General features: G+C 49.6%; 1 protein-coding gene across 1 annotated transcript; it reads right to left on the minus strand.

Annotated features, from left to right (window-relative positions):
* Positions 1–840: 840 nt before the first annotated feature.
* Wnt2b (Wnt family member 2B) lies at positions 841–15,213 on the minus strand. Its single transcript, NM_001191848.1, has 5 exons — positions 15,032–15,213; positions 8,773–8,993; positions 7,124–7,401; positions 5,109–5,373; positions 841–1,668 (listed from the first exon to the last, which is right to left on the minus strand). The coding sequence occupies exons 1-5, from the start codon at positions 15,211–15,213 to the stop codon at positions 1,439–1,441; spliced, it is 1,176 nt and encodes a 391-aa protein (NP_001178777.1). The 3' UTR covers positions 841–1,438.
* Positions 15,214–16,415: the final 1,202 nt, after the last annotated feature.

A 16,415-nucleotide genomic window follows, 5' to 3' on the forward strand; every position in this document is an offset into this window, starting at 1 on the left:
AAGAGGAGCTATATCCAGAATTCCTTGCTAAAGCCTCTTAATCTAGTCTGTCAAGACCAGACAGCCATAAATTAGAAAGTTCTAGAGACGTAGGATGTACTCGACCAGTGAGAAGTGTTGATGATGTATATTAGTTGGGTGGAGTTTAGGACACAGTTAGGTCTCAGTATCACCCTCATTTTACGGATAAGAAAATGGGCCAGGGGAATTTAAAGACCCTGCTGAAAATAAAGCCTTGAGAGTAAATAGCTGGGATTAGACCTAAGTCTGCCACAACTGTGATTGCTGTACTATTTCTGTTTATCAATAGGCAAGAAGATGACCATTGTTAGGTCACATAAAACTAGGCCATCAAGGTTTCAAACCCCATGTCCTCATGCCTGCTGTCTCTGAAGACTCCACTCCTGCATAGCCTAGTTAGGCGATGGTTCATAGCATAGAGAGAGGCCTTCCCTGCTTAAGTTGACCATGGAATGGGCAGTAGTTATCAGTAGGGCTTGGTGAATCACAAAATAAAGATCTGCTGAGTAGACGGGGGAAGGCCACTGCCACATGAGATGGTGACCACCTCGGCTCCAGCACCAGCCACCTATGCAGCTACTTGATCCTGTTCCTACCTCAAAGTGAAGATCCCCCTCATGGAAGCCCTGGAGACCAGGTGCGCACGCCCTCTCCCAGTTACCTGCCTTTAGTCTTCTCTAAACCTACCAGATCTCCAGGATAATGGATGCGGGGAAAGTTCCAAGGCCTAGCCAGGCTTACTATGCTATTCTCTCACAGCCCTGTTCTAGTGAGCAGGCTGTTGCTATCTGATGTAGGTGGAAAGGAAGACACAGAGAATATGTATCTGAACAGTATTGTGATTTTCCTCCTCACAAAACCACTAGATTATAAGCTGCATTAAAAGCCTGAGGTGGAGCCTTGTTCACTGTGGCTAACTCATCTAGCTGTCTCAGGGTCTCAGCAGAGTACTATAGCCTAAGATTGTCTGCAGTGAAGGGACAGGCAGTTTTCTCTCTGTCTTATCTCTCCTTAGGTAGAGTAGGATCAAACACAGAAGCTACCTCCGGTTCCCTTCCTGTTGCATACCCAAGTGTGCAAGAGGACCAGAAGTCAGTGCAAGCAAGGGGAGAATGGGCCTTGACTTAGTGCAACTCAGATCACTCTGAAGACAGACTCCTACCTCTTCTACTCTTCCCTTCAAACCTCCAGATGGATGATCAGGGAGCCACTCAGTCTCCTATATCCATCCCCTATCAACACCTCTCTAGGGCTAAGGAACCAGCCAGGACATTGGGGTCCCTCTGGGTCATTCTCCAAGTCCATAACAGAAGCTGTAGCAGCCCAGGATTGAGGGTGGAGGAAGGTGTGCATGCAAGGATCTTGTGCTTTTGAGTCAGAGGCTTGAAGTAGAGGGAAGAATGAGGTATCTGTGTGTTCAGGTCTGGTCCAGCCACTCTGCCTTCTTAGGGGCCTTGCACGTGTGGACATCCACAGTGTTTCTGCACTCCTTGCACCGCACAGCACAGCACCAGTGGAATTTGCACTCACACTGGGTGACCCGGGTGACCCGAGTTGTGTCATATCCTCGGCCGCAACACATGATTTCACACCCATCTGTTCCTTTAGAAGTCTTGCTGCAGACGCGGCCTGCGGTACCTAGGGAACCTGAGACAGGGACGAGAGGAGGTGAGAACCAAGTTACTTTTGCCACTCCGGGTACCCTTACACTCTTAAGCCATAAAGAATCTCTTTTTGTGAAAATATAACCAAAATGATTATTTGTTGCCCTCTGGCCCAGGTTCTCGTTCCCAGAGGCACCCGTCCCAGCCGCCATCCCTTTCTTGCAGCCCCCACACTGCCATGTCCTCTTCAGAATCTAGTGTAAAAATGTTAGAACTGTAAGTCGGGTAAGGGTCTCTATTTTGTGGGGAATATGATGTCATATTATCTGGATTTAATTCTAGTTGTGCCACTTCATAGCTAAAGCTATTTGCCAAGTTGTCATATATGAAAATGTGTATAAATAACGCCTAGCCAGGTGCAGTAGCACTGCCTGTAATCCCACCATGCAAAATACTGAGGGAAGCCACTTTAGTTTAGGCCAGCCTGGGCTGTGTAGTGAGTTTGAGGTCAAATTGGAATGCGTAGGAAGAGCCTGTCTCAAGGAGACAAAACCACTCAAATCTGATGTACTAGATTGTTAGCACACACTCATCGTTTCTGTCCATCAGAGATGGGCTGATTGGGATGACAGGCTGCAGGCTTATTGCAGGAAGTTCCTGTGTCACACCGCTTTCGGAAGGGATGCTTGAAAAGTGGGGCAGCTTTCTTCTTGCATAGGGAATGCTAATCCAGAAGATGTCAGCACAAAAAGACCCCATCAACCCTTTTCCTAATAATGGGCCCACGGCCTGAGACTTCCAGAAAGACTTGGACAACAACAGCTTCCACATTCCACTAGGTTATGAGGAGGAAAAAAGCAGAAATACTTTGTTCTTTTAGCTTATCGGTTTAAAATCTCTGATTTAGGGCTAGGAGTGTAGTTCAGTGGTGAAGCACTTGCCTAGCATGTGTAAGACTCTGGACTGGATCCCAGCACTGTTACAATGATGACAACAGCCACAGTGTAGAAGACTTGAGTGTCTTATAATTACATGGTACAGCAACAACATGAGCAGATGTCTGAGCACACGTGTGCACAGTGCACATATATGCTCAATTTTCTTTCCTAAAATTTTTTGTGTGTATGAATGTGTGTATACATGTGTCTCTCTATGTGTGTATATCGGTGTGTGTGTGTGTGTGTGTGCATGCATGTGAGCGCACACACACAAGGGCCACAGCATGCATTCAGAAGTCAGAGAACAACTTGCTGGAGTTTGATTCGCTGATGGTACCATGGGGCTCAAACTCAGATTAACAGAGTTTGCAGAAGCACCTTTACCTGCTGAGCCACTTCTCCAGCTCTCAGTTTACTTTTTAAGATTGATTTTAATTTCTTGTGTGTGTATATATATCTTTGTATGTGTGTATGCACATTTGTGTGGGGCTGCCCTCATAGGCCGGAAGAGGGCATCAATCCCCTGGAGCTGGAGTTACAGGCAGTTCTGAGCAACCTAATGTGGGTGCTGAGAGCTGAACTCAGGTCCTCTAGGAGTAGCAAGTATTCTTAACCACTGAGCCATTTCTCCAACACCCTCTTATTTTCGATTTTAACAACAGGAATATATAATCCAAAATGTTAGAGAACTACTACTCTAGAATATGGGCTGACTAGGTCTACTACGTATGTTATTCTACCTCCAAGGGCTGGGTCTTAAATACCAAGTCCTCTTCTACAATCTGGAGATTGTACACAAGCACACTAGCTACTGACTATACTTGATCTCTTAAATTCAGAATTTAAATTAACTAAACTAAACAGTTTTGGTTTTGAATTGAATTAACAAGTCTGTCACACTTGTTCGTGGGTTTATTCACTGTCGTTTGCTGTCTGACATCAACTGTAGTTCTAAAAGTATTAAATGTAGGACAATCCAAAGATAAATGACTAAAACTTGTAAATGTATGTTGTTAAAATTGTTCTATTTGTGACTCAGTGGTCCAGCCATCGCCCAGTACTACGAGGTCCTGGGTTAGAGCTTCAGAATCACCAAAAAAGAGAGCTACTAGCTTACTTAGCAGTTAGAAGTTAAACTTCGTCACAGGTGTGTATGTCTGAGAAGCAGAGTAAGAAGTAGGTTTATGGGATCTAATGTAAGGTTTAGTGCTGCCTGCACTTTGAGGAATCCCTGGACCTTGTAGCACAGCCCCCATCGATAGAGAGGACATATGTAATCAGGTGGCTGATTGCTTCTGCACTGGAAACAGCAGCAATGAGGATTCTGTCAATGTGAGACGTTCAGTTGGACAGTGCTTCCGTAGGGGGATTCCTGGTTCCATACTCCAGGGGTGGCTTATACCATTGGCATCTTTCAGGTTTATGGGACCTAAATTTATGCCTCAGAAAAATTTATAAGCGTACAACTCATCCTCCCTTCAAACTCCAAAGAGCCTGATCCAAAGGCACATTTTAGGGGTGGTAGAACAGTCTATACAAATGTGTGGAAATTATTCCCGGGCATCCAGATATGGATCCTCTGAATTCAACCACATGGAAAAGCTACCTCATGGCAGTAAACCCCTCGGAGGTCAGTGGGCATCCCCACCTCTTTGACTTCCAGCCCTCTCTAGAGTGCACATGGCCCCCGGTATCAAGGTGGGTTGCTTTCTTTGGTCTGAAGCACTCTGGGCCACTCAACTCTAGGAATGATGGGGAATGCAAACAGGATGGAAGCCAGCCACAGCTCAGCTCTCCAATACCACATCTTGACTATCGAATCTGCCCGGGAGAAGAGCCCGGGGATGCCATGACAGGAACCAGAAGAGAAGCAGCTCCATTGAGCTACACACTGTCCTCGGTTTAACTTACCTGGACCAAGATGGGAGCTTCCATTTTTTTTCATAGAAACACCTTATCACCTTGCAGCGTCCCCAAGACCCCAGCTCCATTGCCATACATATTTAGAACAGACTGAGAAGCAGCCATTTTCTGCTTGTAATCAAATGACTGCTGCTTCACTAGCCTTGGCAGAGATCCTCCTGTTTCCCTCACTCCTTCTGGAATCTGTAGTGGCAGCATCAAGAAGCAGCTTCAATTCCCTGTGTTCAAACAAGTCTTCCTTGATTTCTCTAGTCACTCTTCTTTGTAGTTACATTTGCTTGTTATATCTCTCCGCGTGCGTGCGTGCGTGCGTGCGTGCATGCATGCGTGCGTGTGTGTAGCTCACATCTTGCCCAGAACTTGGAAACAGGTGGCCTATTTAAATGTTCCCTGAGTAGTGCCTACTGTATCCCAAACACCAGGGATACAGTGAGTGACATAGGACCTATTTGTATAGCTTTGAGCCTGCCAGCCTGAGACATACCTATCTGAAGACGAGGTTTCCTTCAGATAAGACGAGGACTCCTTCCCTTCTTTAACTCCTGTGAACCAGATAGCCTTGATTAAGCAGAAGTACCTGTGCTAATGACTAGGCTCCATGTCTCTGCCTCTTCTTTCTCACCTGCAGCCTTGTCCAAGACACAGTAGTCAGGGGAGTTGTCAAAGTAGACAAGATCAGTCCGGGTGGCATGGCGATAGCCTTGGCGGGCTGCTGTGAAGTTGGCCCCATCCTGTGTGGCTGTCACCTGCACAGCCCCATCATATCGCCTCCTCAGGTAGTCACCGGTACGGCGGAAGTCTGAGAGTGCCCTCCAGCAGGTGCGCAGGGTACAGGAGCCACTCACACCATGACACTTGCACTCCAGCTTCAGAAATCGCCGTACAGCCTAGGGGAGGGAGGAAACAGGTCAGGACACTGTTGAGCCATTCCTGGGTTCAACAGCAGTAGTGCTCTGAACTCTGCTGCTCCAGGCCTGCTGGTTGAGCCCTTGGTAATTCTCTGCCACATCAGATCCCAGGCAGTCTTTCTGAACTCCATTGAATCCCTTCTAGGAAATCTTCCTGGACTAACAGTCCTTGGCTCTTCACGACTGCCTGCTGGATTGTCAAGTCACAGGAGTCTGCTCCTGATTACAACCTTCGTGTCCTTTTGAAGAGCTAAGTGCCATGTCCTTGGCTTTCACAGCATGCCATTTCTCAGCATAGGACACAGCAGATGCTCAAACCAGTGAGTAGCCTAAAGCTATACCTGGATCTCTTAGTCGCTATGAAGGAACATTTTCTTCTTAAACAGAACAAAACAAAACTACTTTTGGGTCAGTGATGCTGATAACAAAGAAGGGCACCTGCCACGCTGCCACGTTGTCCTGGCAACCTGAGTTTGATCCCCAGAACACACATATAAGTAGAAGGAGAGAGCCAGTTCTACAAAGTTGTCCCCTGACCTCCACACATGCACCATGCCATGCATGCCCACCCATACAACGCATACATCCACAACAATGATAAGTTAAGATTTAATGAATTAAAGGCTACTTCGGGGTAAGCTTAGGATGTAAGGGCACTTATAGTCCCTGTGAGAACCTGAGTTTAAGTCTTTACCACCCATGTAAAAAGTTAGGTGTGGCAGCACAAGGACCTGTCATCCCAGTGGTGGGCACTGAGGAACAGAAACAGAAGATTGGAGACAGGAGGATTGCTGGGATTGGTCTCCAGGTTCAGTAAGAAACCATGTCTCGAGAGAATACGATGGACAATAGAAAGCAGGACACCTGACATCCTCCTCTGGCCTCTGTGACAAAGGACAGGCATTCACACATCCACGTGTGTGTATCCACACATCCACATGTGTGCATCCACAAGCATGTACATCCACACATCCACATGTGTGCATCCACACATCCACATGTGTGTATATCCACACATCCACATATGTGCATCCACAAGCATGTACATCCACATGTGTGCATCCACACATCCACATGTGTGTATATCCACACATCCACATGTGTTCGCACAATCATATATGGATCAAAGTTTTAAATATTTGAAATTTGCATTTTAGTCAGACATGGTGGCACACACATACTCTCAGTCCTCAGGAGACTGGGACATGAGTATGGCCACAAATGTGAGGTCAGCCTAGAATTTAGGCAGAATGAGTCCCTGTCAACAAAACAAACAAAACAACCCAAAGCAAGGCAGAGCGTGGTGGTGCGTGCCTGGAATCCTAGCGCTAAGCAGGCAGAGGCAGGCAGATCTGCGTGAGTTCAGGCCAGCCTGGTCTACATACCAACTTTACAGACCTGTCTCAGAAACAAAGAAACAAATACTTCCCACCGATCCTCTCCTCCATGCAGAAGAAAACAAAAAGGAAGGAAACAGGGAAAGAAAGATAAGTGAAAGGGAAGATAAAAAAGAAAAGGAAGAAAAAGAAAGGTTTTTTTTGTCTTATGAAAACTTGATTGTGGCTGTGCATTCCCATCCCCAAATCCCCACCCCGCATTCCCAGGCTCCCATGCCGTCTGAAATGAACCAGAAGCCATCAACTCTTCCACCTTTGAATTCAGCCTGCGGTCACACTAACTGGTTTACACCAGAAAATATGAACATACATACCCAGATGTGAGTACTGACCGTGCGACCGCAGCGGTTGTTATGTAAGTTCATGAGGGCCCGGGCATCCTTAAGCCTCTTCTCTTTGGCATCCACAAAAGCCTTGGCAAAGCGGACACCATAGTGGATGTTGTCACTACAGCCACCCCAGTCAAAGTCCCCTCGTTGATCATGGTGCCGACCACGGGTATATGGGTCACAGCTGCACACACTCAGCTCACCCTGGCTGCAGGCCCGAGTGATAGCATGGACCACTCCTGCTGATGAGATAGCATAGACAAACGCTGCCTCCCGACTGCCTACACAGAGAAAGGCAGAGACTTATTACAGGAATGGCCCAGCCTGTGTCTTCCACTCCTCCTCCTCCACATCCACCAACACTACCCTCTCCATATGTGCACAGGTACACACACACACACACACACACACACACTTGTGGGTATCTCCCACACTGTCTTACTCCATGGTCCAGGCCTGGAAAGTGTTATGTAAATGTAACCCAGCCTTGAATTTGAGATTTTCCTGTCTCAGCCTCCTTAGGCTGGGATTGCAGGGACAGGCCACATGCCCAACTCTGACCATCCCTTTCTTCAATCAGCACAACTTCAGAGGTCTCCTCAGCCTTTCCAGAGCCCAACCCATCCATCAATCATCCTTGTTTTCTAAGAGCATCCCTCAGAGTAGCCACCCTCTCCTGTCAGCCCTTACTACGCCACTCCTTGGTACATCTGACCTTTTGGGCTAACCCTCTATTTGTTTTCTCTTGTTTTCCCTAGGGGTTCCCTCCCCCCCCCCCTCTCTCTCTCTCTCTCTCATGCTTGCTTGCTCTCTCTCTCACCCATTCTCTCTCATTCTCACCTTTTCATGTGCTCTCCATCCCCCTTCCAATCCCCCCCATCTCTGTCACACACACACACACAGCCACACACACCACAGAGTGGAGAAGAAGGGAGAGTGCTAGTCCTGATGCAGCTATACCTGACTTAGTCAACATTCCAGAGGTTCCAGGCCCCCTCTGCTGGACAGTTCCCCCCTGCCCAGGGGGTCAGCCTGGTCAGAGAACCATACTTCAGTCTGCTCTGGTTCTCTCCTTGCCCTTGCAGATGGAGGTTCAACACCCCCAGTTCTTCACCTGCAGAGTCCCATCTCAACCCCTCCCTCCTCCTCTGCCCTCTAGTTCTGCTGAACTCTTTTGCTGAACTGGGGTCAAGGCACTGGCTCTTGGAATATTTGCATATCACCCTCTGTTTATCTCTTGTGCCCATTACTATAATGCTGGGAATGTTAGGGTGCGTGTGTGCGTGCGTGCGTGACAATGGTGATTGTGGTAATAAAAAGCAAAGAACCTGGTCCTAGTCCTTAGCCATAGAGTTCATGGATGCCCACCTGGGCTTGGATATGGGGAAGCCAGAGAGAGGCAGGGAGTAAGATAGAAGTAACAGGGAATATTTGCCTCGACCTACCATCTCAGAGCATGTAGGTTAAGAGGAGCCCCAGCTTACAAATCTAGGCTACAGAGCGTCTGTTGCTGTCCCTGAGGTTTGCTCACAATTGCTTCTTAGATTACAAAGTAGTCTGTAGGGAACTGAAGGGGATTGTTCCTACCCTCTAACTCACCACCCCAAGCATAGGAAGGGAAGGGGCTTCAGAAGCTTGGAAGAGGAGCCTACTTCTGAGCATAGCACGGCCAAAGACAGTGTGGTCCCGGTCCAGTGTGGTGCAATTCCAGCGGTGATGACGGAACTGGTGTTGACACTCTCGGATCCATTCCCGGGCACCTTCTCCTACTGAGCGCATGATGTCTGGGTAGCGCTGACACAGCTGCCGCTGCCGGCTCACCAGACCCGGGATGTTGTCACAGATCACTCGGGCTCCCAGTGCCCCTATGTACCTGTAAAGTGGAGATGGCCTTGTCATAGCTCCTGAAAGGGGCTGGGCACCAGCAGAGGGATAAAGAAGTGAGTTATTTGGAAACTAGAACTTAAAGAGATTCTTTCCTTTCCTAAGACATTCTCTGAGGCTGATAGATAAAACCATTACCTGCAATCTCTGAAAGAAACAAAAAGCTACACGGTTGCAGAAGGAGTAACTGGGTAATTGAATGGGCTCTACCATTACCGAAGGACAAAGTGACACACGCTTCTGGAACACAGGCCAGGCTTGTGACATGTTATACCAACCCACCATCTGTTTATTTAATAAACATTACAATCCTCACAGAAAAATAAACTAACAAAATAAGAATCTGAGACAACACTCTTAAATGTTCATGTCAGAGGCGCGACCCAGCGGCTGGGCCATGAAGGCAGCTTGGCCACAGCAGCATGAAGAGAGGAAGGGACTGGAGGACTCATGGTGAGCAGGTTTGAGTAATGTTTACAGCTTTGGATCTGGTAGCTAAAAAGCCCTCAGTTCTAATCCTGAGCAAGACCTCCATCTTTTATCCCCTCTCCTTGTTCCCTTTACTTCCAGGTCCTAGAACTTTTCTTAATCTGTTTCTCCAACTTATACGACACAATGTCCAGGAAGGATCTTCATGGACAAAGAGCTGTTTGCAGTGGGAAGCCAAAGTGGCAAGGCCAATGGACAGGATAGCACAGGCTTTTGAACCCAGCACTCAGGAGACAGGGACAGGCAGATCTGAGTTCTAGGCCAGTCTAGTGTACATAGGGAGTTCTAAACCAGCTGGAGCTACATAATGAGAACGTGTCTCTTAATCAGTCAGTCAATCAATCCATCAATCAACCAAAATGTGGTAGAGTCCCTAATCTGACCAATTTACATGCTCAAGCAAGATGGCCACTGAAGGATAGGTAGGATGCCAGCATCATTCAAAAACGGTTCAAGGCAATATTACCTCTCCTTTCAAACTCTTGCCCTTGAACTCTACCATGGTCTCAGGAGATTCTGGAGAGAAAACAGGAACAATATCACCCTTTGTCCCCAAGAAGTCTCCCAAAGGCTTTCCCTTGGCATTTTCGGTATATTCTATTCTCTCGTGCCAACACCGAAATGAGACTGCTGCTGTCTTTCCTGTTGGCAACAGGTGGGAGCTGTAGTGACCAGTTGCTACTACAAACAGAAAAACTTTGGCCTGAACTATGAATGAGCCAGTGGTTTGGCAATGGCCCCAAAGTAGGCCTAGAAGTGAGTGGAGAGAAGAGAAGGCAGCCAATAGAGGAGGGACAACCCAACCAGCCCTGAGCCCTGTCCTCACCATACATTCCCACAGCCAGCCCTCACCCACAGACGAGACCATCACTAGTGGCAAACTCAGGCAAACACAAGGAGGGTTGTCGATAACCTCTTCAGGAACTCTGATGAGCCCCATCTGTCCAATGGTGAGGGGGCTGATCCTTCAAGAATAAATCCCATGGAATCAGCATCCCAGGACTGTCCATCAGGGCAGCAGCTTCCAGGAACAAACAAAATAAACAGCCCAGGCTGGGCCAGGCCGGAAAGGCCTGCCTGACGCACAGCTCTAAGTTACACCCACTGCCCTGGTGCTTTGTTTGGAGTATTGAAACCATCGGAGTTGGAGCTCGTCCCTGTCTCACCACCGATCTGCTTCCTCAGCTCAGTCCCACATTACTGATCTAGGCAATGGGTGTTTGTTTTTTTTATCTGGGGCTTGGAGGAAGGAGGCTGGATGGGAATGGCAGACCAATAATCCAGCCCTCATAGACAGTCTGGAGTAGGGCAGGCCAAACTCTGGTTAAAAAGGCCTTCCTGTGGTCTGACTTTAATCTATTCTGCTGTGGCCCACACTGATCCTTCTTATTACATCCTCAATAAGCATGGGAACATCTGGTCGGTATATAAGATGGGAAGATAATTAGGTTTTCCTACTACCATACTTGTTCCTAAGTAACTGCTTCAAGACCCTGCATGGGGCTTGCCTGCTCTTTGGTTCTCGGAGCCCTTGTAGTCAAATGTGGAAACCACCAATAATACGGACTCCGAAGCCGAACCCATTGCCCTCAGCCCAGCGCACACTTGCACAATGCCTGCCACGTGCCAGTCACTGAGCTGAGTTGTTAGGGACACAAAGACTTCATGACATCTATCCCTCAGCTCATTGTCTACGAGAGGATGCCTCAGTCCTGACTTCCTGTTTTCCCTTTCAGAAATTAATTCCTCACTTCCACCCCAGCCTCCTGTGCCAGAAGGCTCCCTTTGGCTGCTTTTGACCAACTCACCTTTCCTTTGGCCAAGTCGCTAGGACCAACACTAGCCTTGCTTCTCAGGGATTCGTAAGTGCCTAGACTCTCTCTGCCTCCACATCTACTGAATGGCAGTCTTCCTGTCAGTATAGCCAGTGCTAAGAAAAGCTTCTGGTACACAGTAGGTACTCAGTAGTACTCTCTGTGCTTGCTCTGATTACCCCTGGCTTCCATCTCTCGGCATTCCCAACTCTATTTCAGTTAGTTTGATTCCTTGTCAACACTGCATGTTCTTTTGCAGACATTTTATGTTTCTACCCTTTGAACAGAGCCGGGGACACCCTCCCACACACACACACTCTCTCTTTTTTGTTTTGTTGTTTTGTTTTTTGAGACAGGGTTTCTCTGTGTAATAGCTCAGGCTATCCTGACTCACCAGGCTGGCCTCCAACTCACAGAGATCTGCCTACCTCTGCCTCCCAAGTACTGTGATTAAAAGGCATGAGCCACCACACCTGGCCTCTCTGATTCCTTTTGTGTCTACACATTAGTATAAATGTTTGGACTCAACACAAACAGGACTTAAAATGCAGAGAAGACTGTTAGCCCCCCAGGTCTGTTCTTTAACCAGTCTTTGTATAGTGCACAGGTCACAGAACATTCTGTAAAAAAATTCCCAGACATAGCTAGGAGTGGTGGTTCATATATGATCCCAGCACTCAGAAGGCAGAAACAGGCAGATCTCTCTGTGAGTTTGAAGCCAGCCTGGTCTCTATAGAGTTCCAGGGCAGCCAAAGATGCATACAGAATGAGTTGGTCTCTCAAAAAAACAAAACAAAACAAAATAAAAACCAGCAAACCAGCAAGATGATACCACTGAGTATGAGTCAGGGAAATCTCAGCATTATGAGTTCAGGAGTATTGATGGAAATCCCACTCTGTGAAAGGATATTTGGGGAAAACCAGGATGGAGGAAGCCATCTAACTTCAAACACAAGAGGGCTTTGTGGTTGGTTTTTTGTTTTGTTTCTGAGTCTCACTATATATCCAAGGCTGGCCTCAAAGTTATGACTCCCCTGCTTCAGCCTCCTAAGTAGTGCTATTACAGGAATGTGCCATAATGCCCAGCTAAAATTCATTTTTATTCTTGGAGCAAGAGAAGCACATGTGCTTGATTAGAAATAAAACTATGACTTCAAAACTGTTGTAAATTTGAGCATTTTTTCCTTATTATTGAGATAGAGTCTCACTTTTGCCTAAAATTTGATAGCTGGGTCAGGCAGACATGGAACTCAAGTGCTAGGGTTAAGGCTGTGCGCCACCATGCCCAGCACACTTTGGTTTTGTTGTTTTCCCTTCCCCTCCTACCTCCCAATCTCTTACAGGTATAACAGGGATTATAACAGTACCTATCTCACTCACTTATCCTGGAGATTAAAGGTGATGCTTCGCAAGGTGCTTGGCACGGTGTGGAACTTAGCAAGGGATCAATAAAGGGTGCCCATGCGCTAACAGAAGAACTGACAGTACGCTGCTCCCTGCTCTCTCTGTGAGCTCTTGTGGGTCTCCATATATTCACATTTCTTGTCACAGGCTGAGAAGAAGCCATGTGTCTCTTCTAGTTAAGGGAAGAAGCAGAAGGAGTTATGGGAAAGGAAGGAGAAGAATCCTAAGCTGTGAGATCAGACTGTTGCCTGGTCATAGGGCTAGCCTTCTACTCTGAAGTAGAACACAGACGCACTGAGTCAGTAGACATTGATCTCTTCCAGGGACTGTATGATTTTACACACTACTAATCTGGCTGGGTTTGAGGTAATCACTTAGTGGGCCAGACCTGCCTTTAGAACTCAGGTCTCCTCCTATAAGTGCTGATTACTGAGACGGACATCTATGGTTGTAGCTACGACATGTTGAAGTCAGGGAGGTGGGATTGAGCTCTGCAAATGAGCTGTGCACCCTCACTCATCCTGGCTCTGACACTGCTTCCTCCACTTCACAGGGACATGGGAGCCACCAGTCCCCCTGTCACCTGCCTCCCTAAAAGCTCTCCCATCTAGCAGCTTTTGCAACATCTTTAATAGGAACCACTTTGGAGGGAGGGAGGGAGGAAATGGGGAAGGGAGTAGTCAGGAGTAAATGGGGGCTAGAAGAGCTGCAAAGTCTTTAGGAACTGCTACCAGAACGTGGAAATGTCCCGAGTGCTGCTTCCTCATCTCAGCCTCCGTGGGTCACCATGACTATCGCAAACTGGTGAAAAGCAAGCAGTGTTCCGAAAAGCCATGTGGGCTGGATAAAGGTGGGCGCTGGGTAGGACATGCTTCCAGGGTTTCTTCACAGGGACCCTGAAGATGTAAGTCCCCAGCCAAACTGGGTCATAAAGATAAAGGGGGGAGGGCTCGCTCTAGTCATCGAAAGGCTCTTTCACTTCATCTTTCTTCTTTCCCTCTTTAAAGGAATGTTTCAAGCCAGATGTAAGATATAGGCCTCTCATCCGAACCCCCCTCTTTGCCTTCCCCAACACCACAGAGATAAAAAAGATTCAAAAGAAAGATTCTTCTTTAACAGGAAAACAGGGGTGGGGGTGGGGATGTGGAGAGCAGCATCTTGAAATGATAGGAATCTGCCGCCCAAGCTGCCTTGCCCCTCAGCCAGCTACCCCTCACCCCTCCAGCCCAGATTCCTAGTCCAGAGGAGAAAAGCAGCCACAGGGTGCAAGAGAAGAGACCTCGCTTTGTGGGAGGTAGGGATGGGGGTGGAGAGGGGGGTGCTTGTTTCAGAGGAGGAGCAGAGCAAGGGGGAGGGGGGCACTGAATGTTAGAGAGGGGCACTAGCCCAGCCCAAGAAGCCAGTTTGGAGGGGTGAAAGGAAGGATGAGAGATCCGAATCTTTTTGCAGTCCGACTCTACCCACTTTGCCCTTTCTGGAAAGAGGATGAGTATCCAAGGGGGGCTGAAGGAGTCCTGGGGCTGGGTAGGGAATTCTACAAAGAACACAGCAGGCGTCGGGTGGATCCTGGATGCCTTTTGCCTCATCTGCCCCTTGGAGGCGTCTGAAGATTAAGGCCTGCAAGAAGAGATCTGAAGAGAGGGTCTCACAACTCTTGAGACTCTAGGAGCCCCTGGAGCTTGGGGAGGAAAGGTGGGAGATTGTGTCATCCGGGACAGGAAAGCAAAAGGGGACATCGGTGTTCCAAATTACACCCTCAAAGCCAAGGCTGGTGACAAATGTCTGGGTTATGCAACCCCAAATATTTAATATGTTTCAATTGTGGGAATTAAGAGGAAGGGAGTAGTTTGTGCCTCAGTTTCACGTCTAAGCCTTTCCGTGGATGCTGCTGGCTCACTGTGTGGGCTAGACTGGCAGAGGTATGTGGGGGACAGGCAGCTGCTCCCCTATTCATATCCCCAGGGATCCTTAGGTAGTGGAAGGTTTTTTTGAAGCCTATAACCATGTCAAACAGTCACTGAAGGATCCCACCCTGAGAGAGAGTCAGGTAGTATAGTAGCTTCTGCCCTAGAGGCTTGAATAGACATACAAGGGGCACAGTGTGACAGTCTAGGGAACTTCAACCATCAGCTCCCTTGTTCCAGATGCCCAGCGCTCTCTTCTCCAGCGCCTCATTCTCTCCAACTCCTCACCGGCCACTGAAGACTTCTGGGACTGCCCTCCCTTTAATTCCCCCCAGGCAATTCTGGTACCTAAGCAGCTGGTGCCGAGAGCAATGCACTAGTTCCAGTATGCCTACACACCCCAGAACTACACTTACCACCAGGACGTGTCTACACGGGCCGGCAGAGTCAGAAGCAGCAGCAGCAGCAGACAGGCAAGACCCAGACGGGCAGAAGCTGGGGACACGTCGGGGGGCGCGGGTCTTAACGCGGCGACCGGGACGCGGGCACGCCGAGGGGCGAGCTGCGCGGCTTCGTCCTCACCCCGCGGCTTCAGCATAGCTCCGCGCAGACTCCCGCCGCGCAGCCCGCAGGGCCGTGGACGGGCACTGTCTGGGCTTCCTCAGGAGTCTCCTAGCTCGCCCCACAGGGTGGCCATGGGGGCCATGGGCGACCAGGAACCTCAAGGCACGTGGAGTCCGGGAGCGGGACGCAAGGTTCCCAAGGGCGCGCGAGCTGCAGGGCCAGGAGACTGACGAGCGCTGAGTCGGGTGTGGGCGGTCGGGTGCGGTGTCAGTGGCTCCAGGGCGCGGAGTGTGGCGGGGGCCAGAGCGCGCAGACAGCCCCTGCGGCCGCAGCTCTCATTGGACGGGGCGGGGCGGGGCCGGGGACACCCGCGGCCTTCAGCGGGGCTCCGCCCGCGCCAGCCCGGGTGCTCCAATGCGCCCTAGGTGTGGCGGCCGCCTCCTCCTCTCGGTTCTACGGATGTCCACCCCACCGCGCCCCCACCTGCTCCGGCCACCCGCGACGGGGCTCTTCCCTGCCTGCAGCCCCCTGTCCCTACCGACGCCACGCCACGCCACCGGGTCCTAGCGCCCTTCACTCGGCAACGCTGACCACTGCGTTTGATGGCTAGACACACCCGGTGTGTGGTGGATGGGAGATGTGGAGGGGTTGCGGACACTTCCCGTCCTCAAAGCACAGAAGATGCACTTTCTTCTGGTCCTCCCATTCCTGCGCTCCTGGGTAACTGGCAGACACCAGACCAGCAAGAGTTGTCGGATAGTGGGACTCCCTTGGTCACGCTGCTTACAGGGGCACCGTGGGCAACCGGCCTCGGGCGGGGGACCCTCTCATCGAGGACTCATCGCCACCCCCCACACCGCTCTTCTCCCACCCACTGCACTGACACCATTCTCTGGTCCCGCCTGTCGTTAAGACTCTTGCCCACCTTGATGCTTTCCCCAGATCAGGGCAGTGCAGCTGCCCGAAAGACACACCTGCGGGCGACACGCAGCCGCCTGCCGGTGCCCTGACCGCTGGCCAGGGCTCGGGAGAGCTCGGTCTCTCCCAGTATCTCCGTCCCCCACCCCCTCGGGCGGAGCTGCGACTAGGAAAGAATCAGAAACAGCTGGGCTGCTTTCCCGCACCAGAGGCCGGTGGTGGGGGTCCTGTGGAGAGGGTAGAAGCACTGGTGCCTTTTCTCCCCCCTCCCTCTCCACACTTCTTCCTCTCCACCGGTTCTTCCAAAGTCCCGCAGAG

Source organism: Rattus norvegicus, chromosome 2 (genome assembly GCF_021556685.1).
Source record: "Rattus norvegicus strain SHRSP/BbbUtx chromosome 2, alternate assembly SHRSP_T2T, whole genome shotgun sequence".
Lineage (NCBI taxonomy): Eukaryota > Metazoa > Chordata > Mammalia > Rodentia > Muridae > Rattus > Rattus norvegicus.

Bases quoted from the DNA above. Each gene is read 5' to 3' on its own strand.
- Wnt2b (NM_001191848.1), bottom strand. From the start codon at position 15,213: ATGCTGAAGCCGCGGGGTGAGGACGAAGCCGCGCAGCTCGCCCCTCGG. The intron at 5,374-7,123 runs GTCAGTACTCAC...TCCCTCCCCTAG, and splicing joins ACAACCGCTGCGGTCGCACG to GCTGTACGGCGATTTCTGAA. The intron at 1,669-5,108 runs GTGAGAAAGAAG...TCCCTGTCTCAG, and splicing joins TGTCTTGGACAAGGCTGCAG to GTTCCCTAGGTACCGCAGGC.